Source organism: Artemia franciscana, chromosome 16 (genome assembly GCF_032884065.1).
Source record: "Artemia franciscana chromosome 16, ASM3288406v1, whole genome shotgun sequence".
Taxonomy (NCBI): domain Eukaryota; kingdom Metazoa; phylum Arthropoda; class Branchiopoda; order Anostraca; family Artemiidae; genus Artemia; species Artemia franciscana.
In genome coordinates, this window is record NC_088878.1 from 24455518 (window position 1) to 24472330 (window position 16813).

A 16813-nucleotide genomic window follows, 5' to 3' on the forward strand; every position below is an offset into this window, starting at 1 on the left:
TAAGAGTTGAATAAGTCGCATAAAGTCTTACAAGTCGCATGAGTCGTAAAAGAGTTTAATAAATCGTATAAGCCGTATAAGAATCGTATACGAGTTTAATAAGTCTTAAAGTCGTAATAAGTTGTGTAAGTCGTATAAGGCACAAGAGTTTAATAAGTCATATAAAGCCGTATGATACGAGTTTGTTAAGTCTTATTAAGAGCTGAATAAGTCGCATAAAGTCTTACAAGTCGCATGAGTCGTAAAAGAGTTTAATAAATCGTATGAGACGTATAAGAGTCGTATACGAGTTTAATAAGTCTTAAAGTCGTAATAGGTCGTACAAGTCATATAAGACACAAGAGTTTAATAAGTCATATAATGCCGTATATGTCCTACAAGAGTCGTGTAAGAGTCTATTAAGTAATATAAGTCGTATAAAAGTCGTATACGAGTTTGTTAAGTCTTATTAAGAGTTGAATAAGTCGCATAAAGTCTTACAAGTGGCATGAGTCGTAAAAGAGTTTAATAAATCGTATAAGCCGTATAAGAGTCGTATACGAGTTTAATAAGTCTTAATGTCATAATAAGTCGTAGAAGTCGTATAAGACACAAGAGTTTAATAAGTCATATAAAGCCGTATGATACGAGTTTGTTAAGCCTTATTAAGAGTTGAAAAAGTCGCATAAAGTCTTACAAGTCGCATGAATCGTAAAAGAGTTTAATAAATCGTATAAGCCGTATAAGAGTCGTATACGAGTTAAATAAGTCTTAAAGTAATAAGTCGTACAAGTCGTATAAGACACAAGGGTTTAATAAGTCATATAAAGCCGTATATGTCGTATAAGAGTCGTATAAGTGTTTCGCTGACCGTCAGTTTTACTTGTCCTAATTTAGCTTTTAGGTCATTGAAAATTCTCGTCAAGTCAGAGTGTTCAGTAGTCAGAGGGCTTAGTTGCAGTGATAACAAAGTTAAATCATCAGCAAATTTAAAACGGTCACGAACTGGTGCTAAAATACGATTCAAAATAATTAGAAAAAACAAGAGCTAAGAGCTCATATGGCACTCGTGACGAGGCAAGAAGAGCCAAGAGCTCATATGGTATGAGCTCTAAAAAATTTATAAAAATCAATAGATTGATTTAAAAGAAAGTTCAGAGGCTTAATGCCGGTCAGGATTTAAAATAAGAGCTCTGAGTCACGATGTCCTTCTAAATATCAAAATTCATTAAGATCCGATCACCCACTCGTAAGTTATGAATACCTCATTTTTTCTAATTTTTCCTCTCCCTTTTGCCCCCCCACCAGATGGTCGAGTCTGGGAAAACGACTTTATCAAGTCAATTTGTGCAGCTCCCTGACCTGCCTACCAATTTTCATCGTCTTAGCACGTCCAGAAGCACCAAACTCGCCAAATCACTGAACCCTCCCCCCAACTCCCCCAAAGAGAGCAAATCCAGTACGGTTTCGTCAATCACGTATCAAGGACATGTGCTTATTCTATTCACCAAGCTTCATCCCGATTCCTCCACTCCAAGCGTTTTCCGAAATTTCCCCTCCAACTCCCCCCAATGTCAAAAGATCCTGTCGGGATTTGAAATAAGAGCTCTGAGATATGAATTCCTTCTAAATATCGAATTTCATTAGGATCCGATCACCTATTCGTAAGGTAAAAATACCCCAATTTTCACGTTTTCCAAGAATTCCGGTTTCCCCCTCCAACTCCCCCAATGTCACAGGATCTGGTCAGAATTTAAAATTAGAGCCTTAAAGCACAAGATCCTTGTATATATCAAATTTCGTTCAGATCTGGTCACCCTTTCCTAAGTTATAAATACTTCATTTTTCCAAATTAACCCCCCCCCCACTCGACCAAAGAGAGCAGATCCGGTCCAGTTATGTCAGTCACGTATCTTAGACAGGTTTTTATTCTTCCCATTCGGTTTCATCCTGATCTCTCCGCTTTAAGTATTTTCCAAGATTACAGTCTTTTCCCAGGAGATACCGACTCCGAATGGGTCGAGCTTACATGCGGAGCCCCACAAGGTACTAAGCTCGCTAGTCTACTGTTTTTGGCAGTGATAAATTTCATCCTTTCCGGCTATGAAGAAAGATTTAAGTATGTAGACGACTTGTCAGTTCTACTGAAGTACAATGTTGAGAAGTCTGAGGCTGTCCCCCAATTCTGTAACGAAATAATCAAAAACTTCAAAGATGAATGTACTGCGAACAGCCTCCAAACCAACGAAGGAAAGACTAAAATCCTTCGCTTTAATCCCCTGAAGAGAGACTTTGTGTGCCCTCCTCCTCCTTATCCTAGTGAATCTTCGGCAGTAGTGCTTGGTGTCAAGTTTAGCATCGACTGCTCTTTCAGCCTCCATGTCGATACAATTATCAAAAAGGCAAATAGTGCGATGCGGACACTTATACTAATGCGTCGATTTGGTTTTTCAGTGACACAACTAAGGATAGCCTATCTTACTTACATTCGACCGATTTTAGAGTATGCATGTCCCGTATGGGGCCCACAAGTCAATAACACTATTTACCTAAGTGACCAGCTTGAATCAATACAAAAAAGAGCAGTCAAAGTAATATTGTGCGATGCTTTTACCGAATATAAGTTAGCATTATCCACTTTACAAATTCCCTCTCTTCAAGAGCGTCGTCTCAGTTTGATCCTTGAATTTGGCCAATATCTTCTCAGAAGTGATAAATACAGATCGATACTACCACCAGTTTTAGTGAAACATCGAAGTACTAGGTTGAAGAAATTTGACAGATCAGCAGCACCTCCTTCACGCACAAATCGTTTTTCCAACTCATTCATCCCTTTCTTTGTATCAAAGTATAACAATTGTTGATTTTAAACTATTTGCCTTCTGATTTTTTTTTGTCGTTTGATTTAATCCTTTTTTCTTTTTTGTAAGCACAAGCGCCATTTAGTTTTATGACTACGAAAGATTGTGCAAATAAAACCTATTCCTATTCCTATTCCTACTCCTTCGTAAGTTAAAAATACGTCATTTTTTCTAATTTTTCAGAATTAACCCCCTCCCCCCAATAGAGCAGATCCGTTCCAATTATGTTAATCACGTATCTAAGACTTCTGCTTATTTTTCCCACCAAGTTTCATCCTGATCCCTCCAATCTAAGCGTTTTCCATGATTTTAGGTTCCCCCACCCCAAACTCCCCCCAATGTCACCAGATCCGGTCAGGATTTAAAATAAGAGCTTTGAGACACAATATCCTTCTAAATATCAAATTTCATTGAGATCCGATCACCCGTTCGTAAGTTAAAAATACCTCATTTTTTCTAATTTCCCAGAATTAACCCCCCCCCCTCACTATCCCAAAGAGAGCAGATCCGTTCCGGTTATGTCAATCATTTATCTAGGACTTCTGATTATTTTTTCCACCAAGTTTCATCCCAATCCCTCCACTCTAAGTGTTTTCCAAGATTTTAAGTTTCCCTCTCCCAACTCCCCCCCCCAATGTCACCAGATCCGGTCGGGATTTAAAATAACAGCTCTGAGGCACGATATCTTTCCAAACATCAAATTTCATTAAGATCTGATCAACCGTTCGTAAGTTAAAAATACCTCATTTTTTCTATTTTTACAAATTAACGGACCTCCCCCCCCCCAGATGGTCAAATCGGGAAAACGACTAATTCTAATTTAATCTGGTCCGGTCCCTGATACGCCTGCCAAATTTCATCGTCCTAGCTTACCTGGAAGTGCCTAAAGTAGCAAAACCGGGACCGACAGAATTTGCGATTGCTATATTTCACTTGGTTAATACCAAGTGCCATAAAAAGTGGGCCCAATTTAGTCCCTTGTGGTGAACCGCAAAAAAAAATCTAAAAATTCAGACGGCTCAAGATCAGGGAGTTGGACACGCTGAGATCTTTTAAAAAGAAAAAACTAGCAAGCATACGTAGAACAAATGGACGGGCAACAATAACATTAACTTCTTCCACAGCTGAATTATGGTCAAGACTATCAAAAGCCTTAACTATATCAGCAAATAATGTATCAACATAAGCCCCATTTTTTTCTAAATGTTTAAAGATGGTATTTAACAATGCAACCAAAAATGAATAGTACTATGCCCAGGTTTAAATCCAAATTTTGGGGAATCTGTGTTACCTATTATGTCCTCAAATAAACAACCAAGAATAAAACTTCCAAACACTTTTGAAAGAGCCGGTGTTTTTTTATGTCGGCATCATATCTGTAATATCCTTAGGGGCCTTAAATTTGGGGATTGGCGTGACATACGACGGTTTAAAAATAATAGGGAAAACACCATCAATAAAACATTGGTTAAAAATTGCCGTTAAAGGAGTAAATAAGAGATTAGCATACTCAATAATCAATTTAATCGGTATCTCACTTGGGTAACTAGATTTACGAGGATCAAGTGCCTTACACTTCTTAACAACTGAACTAATCTCTAGGATAGGGATATTTAAAACTGAGTCATTAGGTGGTAATATTGTTAGTCGCGGATGAACTTAGTTGTACAAACTAATGCAAAAAATTCATGAATCTTATAAAGTAGCAGGGGTTTACCATCATTACCTCGAACTTCAACTTTGGCCACTTCTTTACCGATAATATTCTGAACTGTTTGATGGAACTTCCATGGGTTGGATTGACATATTTTCCTTATTATTTTTGAACCATACTGCTTACATGAACATCTTCTTTTGTACAAAATTAAATTTCTTAATCTTTTGAAATCTTCCTCATGTCAAGTTAAATACATTTCATTCCCCAATTTCATCAGATCCCAAATATCTTGAGTAATCCGTGGTTTTCCTTTTTTTTTCCTTTTTTGTGGGAAAATTTCAGAGTATTTTTCAAACACTTCCCTACAAAATAAACGTGCCATTTTGTCAACACAATGAGAAGATATCACGTCAGTCAAGATTTTTCAGCTATTTCTTGTCGAGATTTAATAGCTCAGGTGGGTAGGGCCTGTATATCACACTATTGTTTTGTCTATTTGGGATAATAATGATTAGGTACATAAGCAACACACAGGTGGTCACTCATATCTAATGGAGGTAATGCAACTCGAAAGTTGTAATATTCCGGACAGTTGCTAAAGATGAGATATAATATACGGTTACCTCTTGATGACACATTAGCAATCTGCTAAGTGACAGTGAATTACTTATCCATTTGGGATCCAAGTCAATAAAATATAAATATATTATGATACCAGTGTCAGGATACAAGGATCGTATATTGTCAGTGAAATTCAGTAAGTAATTCACAAGGTATTTACGATAAGGGCCACGGGGCGGATAGTAAATAACACATATCACCGGTGATGCCACTTCCTTAGGTAGCATCTTAGGCCTGCACCACAACCATTAGACTTCGAAACCGTGTTTGTTTTTTATATTGCTGAAATTGAGAACTCTATTTTTCATAGATGATCGACAAATAATACCAACATCACCACCTTATTTTACTGTAATGTCATTGGGTGTCATTCTTGGTTTAAAATAGTATCATATCCATCAAATGCAACATACACTCTTCAGTCGCTAACCCCAATTTGCAGATACAACCAATGTCAATAAGTTCATTTTTCAAGCTTAGTTCGACTTCTTCCATTTTGTTAATTAGTGACCGGACGTTTTGACACTGGTATTTTCGGAAATGGATAGGGATGAATTAAGGACTTTACACTACGGACCGGATGGATCATCCGGTTTGGACAGGATGGATTGACAGAAGACTGGCTAATGTTGGTTCTTGCCAGTTTCTCCAGGGCTTTAAGAGGGGGGCTGATTTAATGGAGAAGGATATACAATGGCTGATTTAAGACAGACAGGCACATTCAAGCTAATAAGGGGGGCTGGATATGGCTGTCTTTGGCAGTCCTGCACCAACAGAGGTGCATTTTTTCGCTCCCCGTTTTTAGGACTTAGCAATTCAGTCTTGGGAAGTAGCTTCCTCCTTCTGCAGAAAGTGAGACGCACATTGGGACAACAGTTCGTGAAACAAAAGCCATGAGCAACCCTTTTACACAGAGATTTGTGTGGCAGAATACAACACTCATCATGGTAGCTACCTTTAAAAAAAAATCCGCACAAACATGGAGAAATGTGCAATTCTGGGCCTGTCTGGACCAAGTTAATTAAATCTCTTAGTCCGAGTCTCTGTAGTTATCAAATCACTAAATCCCAAAGGAATTTATATTAAGTAGCAAAAATGTCAATAGCAAGTAAATAAATAATCCGGTAAACGTCTAGGGAAATTACAGAGGTTGAAACCTTATTTTATTAAAAGGTTAATATCCGAAAATAAGGTATTCACAAAACGAACTCTCAATCAAGAGTGAAATAACTTTTCTAATAACCAGGATCACACAATAAATTTCCGATTGCCTGGAAAAACCGTTCAAGCAGCAAGAAAACAACTATAGTGGTTTTATTATGATTTTATTATATTTATAATAAAATAATTATTATATTTATTATGTAAATAATAAAATATTTTATTATATTTATTATGATGATATGCCAAAGAAAAGGTAGCACAAAAATTCAATCTAAAGCAATTTTAATGTGATCTTGCTCCTAAAACGAGGTGAAAACCAAACCACCCACAAAAGGGGTTACTTTCCAGAAAGCTTTGTCCTTACCATAAACTAAGACGACAATACTACTTTCAACGTCGTTTCTATATGGGGAGGTCGTTTGGGTGGCCCCCTAGCCCATTAGGAGCTCTAAATTATTGAAACATGACAAAGAGTTCTTTTTCCATACACAATAAAGAGTGGCACAAAACACTACAAGTATTACACGGTTCAACGTAAATCCTACAAAGCTACAACCTAAGTACACTTAACTTACCTTATTAGCTGTTGCAGGATTAGTTTGAAGAAGAGGCTTTCCAAACTGGGAATCTAATGCTCTAAGGATGCCACTTAAGACTTTCTTAACGTGTGGATAAAATGAATTAATACCAATAGACCTGGCAGTATCGTCAGTAAGCACTTTATTTAAGTAAGTCTTCTTTATTCTGAGTGTGTTTCCGGATGGCATACTTCCCACGTGTTGAGGCATGGGTGGATCTCCTGAAATTAAACGGATATGCGTGTTTATTGATAAAAAGAGAAAAGATCAACCGCTTCATAGACCTGTAATTTAGAACTCAGAAATGACACTGCCAACAACTTTGAATAATATCTGCTGCAATTTTACAGCGCATATCTAACAATTTCCAAGGTTCCCATGGCTAACTCATTATTCTAGAGACCGAGAATGATCTAATTGACTTTTTACAGCAGTGATGGAGTAAAGAAAAAAAATATACCACTATCTGCAGTGGCATATATTTTTAAGTAATCAACAACCGTTCCTTCCGCGGAACTTACACTAGGGACTGCTGACCAGAGTCCGTATTTACTAGAATTCATCTCTGGCTCAAGTCGAAGATATTTGAGGCGCCATGTTGAATATTCGTGATCTTGAGATCCCATCTATTCGAGAGGGTTATTCAATCGACGTCTGAGAATCAGTAACACTACTTTGTCGACATTTGGGAAACAAGCCTTGCAAATAAGAAGCCCTTCCATGATGCCCTAGATGTCGTTGCTCTTAGAGGGCAAGCACTATTAGGAGGATATATGCTCAGTTACCAACACCATACAAAATAGAAACAAGCTTTTACCGAGAATCCCTTAGTTCTTAGTAGAGCTAAAGCAGGGAGATAGATGTAATTCTGCAGTGTCTACAAGTGTCTGATTGACCAATCTCGTTAAATTTCTCAAATCATAGGGAATATTTTATCTGCTGATAAGATACTTTTACAAGGACACTGCATTCTTTCCCGATGGACTGAGACATTCTCTTTGAAACATAATCTGGCCCTTTTATCTTCACGTAGGTGAACACCAACTAAAAGTTCACCCCACCCCTTCATCTGGCGACGGGACTTTAAGCCTTCCTCTGAAAAATGCTGAAAACCTATAAAACTTCTGGAACCAAGAGTATCCTTGCCGAAACATTGAAGTCTGGTGGCTCCTCTGTGCCGCTAAATCATCGAATGGGGTTTGCAGGAGTGAAGGATCTTCAGTTGATAAAGGGCTCTCCAACTAAGCAAAATTCTAAGTCATGTTACACTTTTATATGTTGATATGTCTGCGATTTTGTCACATCAGTGACATGTCTGTAATTTTTTTTATGAAACCAGATACAGTTAAAAGGTCAGTCACAGTCAATAAATATTTAAACAGTTAATTTAACAAAAGAATATATACTGTAGTGCATTCCTTAAATCCATTCTTTCTGTTTAATGACCCACCATGTGATCCTTTTTAGACATTTATTTTCACTTTTTTCCCAGCCATCATTACAAAACTATTCGTTAAATCATTAGATCTGTTTAAAAAAAAATCCAGAGAAATTAGGTGTTCTTGACAGACCGTATATCAAACACTCATCTCTACCAAAGGTAGGGTTCGATCCCGCTTTCTAGGACTATAATGAAAGAAAGGTAAAGACGAGCTAGGCCCCGTTTTACGGATATAGGATGACAGATCTGAAAAAGTTATGCCACCTTTTCATCACTTCTGTCAAGTTGATTTTAATTTAAAAATCAACTTCTGCTTATTGGCAAAAACATTTTGCTTTTTGGCCATCCATTTGGGGTCAAACAAAAAGTAGGTCTTCCCAAATTGGGCGGGAGGAGACCATAAGGAAGGATTTAAGGGAGATTAAAACCTAGTGGGAGCTGGTAAACAAAGAAGCCTTAAATAGATTTGGGTGAAGGAGGAGCGTACCCACTGTATTGGCCCCAGACGGCTTAGTACTGCAATGAGCTGTTAGTAGCAGTAGGAGTATTATTATAAAACTATGGGATCAAATAAAGAATAATAAAAAGACCATTAGAAACTGATAAGGCTGAACATTCAAGAAAGTTTCTTGAGAAAAGAAAATCCTATACTGGTTTCAAATCTGTGCTAACGGCACTACTTATGGCACTAATGGTATAGCCTTTTTTCACCTTGTTATTTCAACTAGGTAACACAGCATTGTCTGTGGGATTAGTGGCGTTTAGTTCAAAGAAAAAGGTCCAATTATCTATAAGAATAGCTGTTACGCTCATCGTCAAATTAGAAAGAAAGAATAGCATTTGATACTAATACAGTAAATTATTTTAGAGCAATGCCAAGATTTTTCAACATTTTAATTTTTATGCTGGATACGTCAAAATAACTATTTCTAAGTAATTTTCTTTTTTGATAAAGCCTTTCTTTTAACGAAGTTGAATAACAAAAATTATAGTTAACGCGTATATTATGTAATGTTTTTCTAAAAAATTTCCAATATAAATAAATCAATTATCCTAGCATCAACTTCCGTTACAGAGATACCTGGACTTGAAAACAAAATTACTATTTATTGTAACATAAGCATAAGTCACAAATTTTGCAACAGCCTTGTATTCCGATTCCAAGCATGTTACAAGCTTTTCACTAATAAAAAAGATTATTCTTGCTTTGAACTGCAAGACCACTATTAAAGATCTACAAAGAAATGACAATTCTTATATCTGACTAAACACCATGTAACTTTGTCATGCGGGTTCCACAAGCTCACTTGAGTTTTCTGAGACTATCTTGCGAAGATTTTGGCGGGTACAAGCAGGGGGGTCCAGGAAGGACCGTCCCTACCCCAAAATTTTTCTGGCGCCCTCATTTGTTCTTTTGCTGTTTTTACTCCTTTTTTTAAATAAACTTGTCAAATTAATCAATTTCTGGCACCCTTGTCACACTGCCCCCCCCCCATCCCATGATTTTACTCTAGATCCGCCTTTGTTTACATCTGCATACGCAAATTCGGCTGGCAGCAAAACAAAATCATTATCTCTGGCTGTTTTGCCCTCGAATAAGATTAAACTGTAAGGGATAAAGTAATCTATAGAGATGCAAAATTAAGCGTAGCGTAAGGTTGAGAGGTATGTCTATCAAGGGTTATAAGGCGTGGCTTTTACCATTCCACTGTCACAAGGTAAAATAACACTGTATTATCTCCAGGAAAGACATTTTAAATTGTGGCAATACTATATACTTGAAACATATGGCGTCTCAAATAATAGACAAGGGCAATATACTTAAGATGGAAAGACAACTTCTAGATGAGAGTTCTCATGCAATCTCCTTAAACTGCGTAAGCAACATAATAAAATTTTGAATGATGACCCACTCAATGTCTATGATTTAGTTTTTAACTTAACTGAGGAAAGCAAATCCGCTTATAACTGATACTTAAAGACCTCATAGACTACCCAACTTCACAAGGAGAGATCCCACCAAGTGGTCACCCATGTTTATGTTTTTAAGTTGTTTGTCCCCGTGTTCCAACTCAATCTTTTCTTGCATTCACAATTGTGACGAAAAAATCTTTCATACAGAAAGATCAACCTCACCATGTCTTACGTACTGAAAAATAGACTCAAATGAACTCAATGTACTTTTATTATACATGTATCTCAGCGCAAGCGTAAACTGTGCTTATTTCAATGTTTCTTAGTTCAGCGTATCTGCAAGTGGATCTTTTGAATACCGGGCGCTAACTCTATTTGATAAGAAATTATTTGAGTCCTATAATTGAGACTAAAAGACCACTGATTGATTGAGACTAAGGGTGCTAGGGCTGTTTTAAAAAGTTTTTACACATATATATTTTTTTTCTGATGTTGTGCTGAACACGGCCCTTGGACATAGAGCCAAATTATCCATTCAATTCAATTCCACTGTCTTGGAAAAAAAATTCCCTATTGTTTCTAAGTTATTTTTGTTTGAAAAGAACACCATTTGATCATCCATCAAAACAAAATCATTACGTACCTTCTTTTTTCTGCAAGCTATCAGCAATAACCAAGAAAGCCCTGAGACCAATATTCATTCTCTCAGGGGTTAAAATAATTTTTGGTGTTCTTCCAACTTGCAATAAATCAAATATAATTTCTCTCATTGCGAACTCTAATTTTTCTGTAGCAATATATTGAATCACTCGAACAAAGATGTATGGTGGGGCATCACGAGGTACTATTGTTTTGGATCCCTTCGGAAATAGAGAATTGATAATACTATGAAGACGGGTTGTAGTGCATTGGTTGCTTTCCGGCTGTTTGATTCGGACCATGTAGACCCAAATTAAGCGAAATAGCGATTCTGTGAAAAAAAATAATTAATCAGTGACGCAAAAATATTGGTTAAATAAAAGATTAAGTTTATTTAAAGAATCATAATGATACATACGCATGCGAAAGATGGACTCTCAATATAAATTACGAAAAAACTCTTGGTCTCGGAGATGAAGCATATTGCTATAATCAAGTACACTGACCAGATCACAAATGTAGAATCACACGGAAGGCTGCAGTGTACTGGAACTTCAGACAGTTCGTGGTAACGAACTGTAGTAAGGAGCGACCCGGCTCAATAGAAACCAAAACTCTAAAAAATGGAATTTTGACACCAATAGCTACATCAAAAGAATCGCATTTTAATGCTGATTTTAAATATATAAATTTCACCAAATTTAGTCTTACGCATCAAAAGTTACGAGCCTGAGAAAATTTGCGTTATTTTAGAAAATAGGGGAAAACACCCCCTAAAAGTCATAGAATCTTAACGAGGATTACACCATCAGATTCAGCGTATCAGAGAACCCTGCTGCAGAAGTTTCAAGCTCCTATCTACAAAAATATGGAATTTTGTATTTTTTGCCAGAAGGCAGATCACGGATGCGTGTTTTTTTTGTTTTTTTTTCAGGGGTGATCGTATCGACCCAGTTGTCCTAGAATGTTGCGAGAGGGCTCATTCTAACAGAAATGAAAAGTTCTAGTGCCCTTTTAAGTGACCTTTTAAGTGACCCAAAGTCAACGGATCAAAATCCTGAGATAGCCATTTTATTCAGCGTACTCGAAAACCCTTATAACTATGTCTTTGGAGACGACTTACTCCTCCACAGTCCCCGTGGGAGGGGCTACAAGTTACAAACTTTAACCAGTGCTTAAATATAGTAATGGTTATTGGGAAGTGTACAGGCGTTTTCAGGAGGATTTTTTTGGTTGGGGGGAGGGGTTGAGAAGAGGGGGATATACTGGGGGAACTTTCCATCGAGGAATTTGTTATGCGGGAAGAAAATTTCCATGAAGGGAGCGCAGGATTTGCTAGCATTATTTCAAAAAACAAACAATGAAAAAATAAATATGAAAGTTTTTTTCAGCTGGAAGTAAGGAGCAGTATTAAAACTTAAAAAGACAGAAATTATTACCCATATAAGGGGCTCATCTCCTCCTAATACCTCGCACTTTACGTTAAAGTATTTTTAGTAATGTTAACTATTTATTCTACGGCTTTTGCGATTCAGGGTTCATTCTTAATAAATTGGGACCAAATTTAAGATTTAGTGTAAAGAGAGAGGTACTGATGAGGGGGCGAACCCTCTCATATGTGTAATAAAAACATGAGAATAAAAAATTCTTTACGTAAGCTAATTTATAAGTTACGTATATCTTTTACTAATAAAAAGATTCGTAAAAAATTAAAAGTTCTATTTGCCTTTTTAATTAACCAAAAAATTGGAGGGCAACTAGGCTTCCTCCCCCGCTCTTTTTTTCTCAAATCATTCGATCAAAATTATGAGAAAGCCATTTAGCCAAAAAAAAATTAATATGCAAATTTCGTTTTAATTATTCCTCTACGGAGAGCCAAAATCAAAACATGCATTGATTCAAAAACGTTCAGAAATTAAATAAAAAAAAACAAGCTTTTTCAACTGAAAGTAAGGAGCGACATTAAAACTTAAAACGAACAGAAATTACTTCGTATATGAAAGGGGCTGCTTCCTCACCAACGCCCAGCTCTTTACGCTAAAGTTTTTTACTGTTTTAAAAAGAAGAGTTGAGAGGAAGTCAAACTTTAGCGTAAAGAGCGGAGCGTTGATGAGGAATCCGCAAACCCTCGCTCTTTACGCTAAAGTATGACTCATTGCCACAATTCTACTTTTTAAAACAATTAAAAACTTTAGCGTAAACAGCGAGGGATTGCGGAGGGGACAACCCATTTCATATACCGAGTAATTTCTGTTCGTTTTAAGTGTTAACGTCGCTCCTTACTTTCAGTTAAAAAAACTAGTTTTTTTTATTTAATTAACCAAGAAGACGGCTGAAGACGGCCCTTAGATATAGGAACGAAATACTCAAATAGCTTTTATTCATTCACTGTCTTGGAAAAAAAAAGTCCTCATTGTGTTGCGAGAGCAACACTTTGGTTTTGTCTGGTTTTTTTTTTCTTATGCCGCCGATGTCGGTTTATTCCTGGAAACTGGTAAGAGTCTAACCTGTGCGGTTTTTACGGAAAGTGTGGACCTCAGGCCGGATTAATGAATATGGCATTTCATTTTGGGAAACTCCATAGAACTCTTGCCTGGGGCCAAAAAGGATGGTTTTTGCTTGTCCACGAGCCAGAGCCTATTGTGAGCGAAGTGAAGTGGAGTTATGTAGCCTATGTCAGAGAGGAGTATCTGAAGTTGTGCAGCCAAGCTTTCGTTTCATCAAACCGTGTTTCTGCTTTCGAGTGGAAAGCTCTGTTCTAGCAGGCAAGCAGGCAGGCGCCATTTTCAAATTGAAGATGGACGAAAATCTATAAGTATTAAATATAATGCGGCAGTTACCCGGCCCCATAGCCAATATATCTTCTTTGAGAGATAAATAGAAAATTTACAGAAGCAAAAAAGCGGCATTTTCCCACAGGTCCGAAAGTGCTGCCGTGACTTTCGCTGGGTTCATCATTTGTTTTTTTTGGACTTGGGATTGAGGTAGAGAAATGTTATCAGATGTACGTCTTAAACTTTAAAAGTTCTGTCATTGCTAAAGAAATTGGAGCTTATCCTTTGCTCCTTTCTAAGTGGTGCCGTTAGAAAGTTGGCCTACGGCTAAAAATCAACTTTTGAACTAAGACAGATAGAATTTTTTTTTCGACGGCAATATAGCTCTTGATGAGCTGATCAAAGTATATGTCATACACTTTTTGATACAAAAATTCCTTCATGAGATATACTAGTTTGAAAGTTTCAAGGGGTTGACAACTTCAGTAATAGGGTACACACGGAAACCAAAAATAAGCCAATACCAATTGTGAGACATATAGGGGACTTGTAAGGAAAGGTCAGCTGTTAGCTCATAATCATCTTCGGCAGTGAAGGGTTTGCAAATTTTGCTATTTGGTGTACCTATTAGTTGTTTCCTGTGTATTTGATGATAAGACCAAGTTGGTTCCAGTGGTAAGACATGTAGGGGACTTGTAAGTAATAATCGTCTGTTAGGCTACAATCATCTTTAGTGAAGAGGGGTTTGTAGCTTTTGCTAGTTGGTGTAGCCTACCCATACTCACTGTAACCTAGAATTAAGTGAATACGCAACGGGTACAAACGATAACGTAAAACAACGAGGCAGTTTCGTAATAATTAATAGAGTGTCATCTATGGTATTTTGATCCTGAAAAGTTACGGATACCTTTATAATACCAACTAGATTATATAAGATATCGTTCCAAGTCTCGATCCGTCACGATGCCTACGATTGAAAAGGATAAAGTTCAACTGGCTGCAAAGTCAATTTAGTCCCTTCTTTCAATATTCTTTTGTTATTGTTGTTCTTTGTTTCAACGCTGAGGAATAACCTTTGATCATGTGACTACAGATCGCGTTCTTCTTTGAACATAACGTTTTAAAAGTTTCGATAGGCTGACAACTTCAGCGTTTACGAGCAACACTTTATTCGGCGAAGCCGGACAAAGGCTGCCGCAACACTTCACGCTGCTCAGGCAACGTACGTCTAGTTATTCTCTCTTCTGTATTTGTGTTAAAAATTGAATCAAAATCTCTGTATTTTCATATATCCCGTGATCTCTTTTGTAATATACCGTTTGAAGAAAATAAAAAAATCAAAACAAATCAAAGAATTGTATCGCTTACCCAGTCCAATACGGGCCATCTGTGGGTCCTTGTTCTTCAGATTTGACAAAACCATGGCCAAGAAATAGTGAAAGTTCTGTATAAAGAAGTGTTTCTGGCTAACACATAGAAGACAAGTGACCAAGGGAAATAGAGCCATCTTGTGTTTGTTTTTGGTACAAAGCTCCAAGGTTGGAGGATACAGACTTTCCACGAAATTCTTTAAGCAGGGGACGTTCACTTCATTTTTGACAACCTTGGCATGAAAACTTTGATTAACTCAAATATTCAAGCATTAACAATACATAATCAGAGCAAGAGTTAATGGTTCAAGCTTACGGCAAAAAGTTAACTTTTCAACAATAGTAAATAGTCAAAAGAGTTACTAGTTTTCTGTAGCCTATAGTTTAGCCATAGTATAAAATAAAGTCACTGGTTCAGGCTTACAGCAAAAAAAGCTGAATTTTTAACTATAGTCAATAACATAAAAAAAAAGTTACCTCTTCTCTATAGTCTATAATCAGCTATAGTTTAAAGTAGAGTTACTGGTCCAGGACTAGGGCAAAAAGTAAGATTGTCAATAATAGTTAATAGCCTGAAAAAAGTTACTGGTTCTCTATAGCCTATATACTAGTTAGTCTAAAATGTATATACTAGTGTATATACTAGTGAGTTCCTGGCTCAAGCTTCCTACAAAAAAGACAACTTTATAAAAATACTGGACAGCCTAAAAAGACAAATAATTTTGAAGTTTCAGGATAATATGCACAACTATCAATAGGGCTTATTGCTTTTGATGTTCAAAATTTTTTTTTTGTTTTTTTTTTTGTGGAAAAAGTATTTGATTGGTTAAAAGTGATGATATCACTTTCCGCCTATTAGTGGCCTATTCCCTCACAAACCTTCAAAAATTAATTGCAATAGGCTCTATCGTAGAGTAAAAGGACAACCTCAACGTGAAATTTGATTCCTACGGAAGTTGACGGGGAATTGCAAGACTAGATTCCTCAGTATGTAGGTAAGTCACTACAGTCTTTCATCAAAATTTTTTAGGAAAAATAATCCTTTAATGGCAAAATTACATTACTAGAAGAACAAGAACAAAAAGTAGGGTGCTATATTTTGAATTTTGCAACAAAATCGAGTCAGGTTTCAAGTCAGTAGCTTTCCCTGCACTTGAAGGAAGAAAACTACCCCCTCCCCTAGGTATTCCAACTTCAACTTAGATATCCCCCATACCGTCCTTCATGATGAAGTAAAAATGGACAAAAAAACAATAAATAAATAAGAAACAATAAATATAGGCGAAAATTTTGTTGCTACGCCACTTTTTTTAAGCTGATTTCACAAATTTAAAGGGATTTCTTTAAGAACAATAGTTTCTGTGTTATTTTTTATTATGTAATTAGGGTAAGTGCCTGCTTTTCATTCTTTAGGTTTTTCTTTTAAAAAGACAATTTGTATCTCTTTGAATTATCGATATCTTAAGGTTGTATGCATAAATAAGAGGGGAGATGCCATATACTAAGTCCTTTAAGATAGTTTATCCGGACGAAGACAATTTCACTTGGAACGGCCTTCAAGGGTACTTGTTTATGAAAAGCCATCTGAGGATTACTCCGAAGGAAATTTAACAGACATAGTCCTAGGTAAAAAAAAAAAAAAAAAAGAGCAAGAGTTGACCAGTGGCATATCAGGTGCCAAGTTTTTAGTGGCCTGGGCCATTAACAGTGGCATAACAAGCACAGGTGCCACATGGGGCGGACTCTGAAAGTGCCATATAGGAAGGACTCTGAAAGTGTCACATGGGACGGATTCTGAAAGTGCCACTCCCTTTC

General features: G+C 36.8%; 1 protein-coding gene across 1 annotated transcript in view; it reads right to left on the bottom strand.

Moving 5' to 3' along the window:
• LOC136036795 (protein furry-like) overlaps window positions 1-16813 on the bottom strand; it is a gene marked incomplete in the record, with an annotated part of 187120 nt that overhangs the window by 151958 nt on the left and 18349 nt on the right. Inside the window, 3 exon segments of the mRNA XM_065719126.1 lie at window positions 6858-7081; window positions 10859-11185; window positions 14997-15231. Coding sequence (XP_065575198.1) covers window positions 6858-7081; window positions 10859-11185; window positions 14997-15231 — 786 coding nt within the window.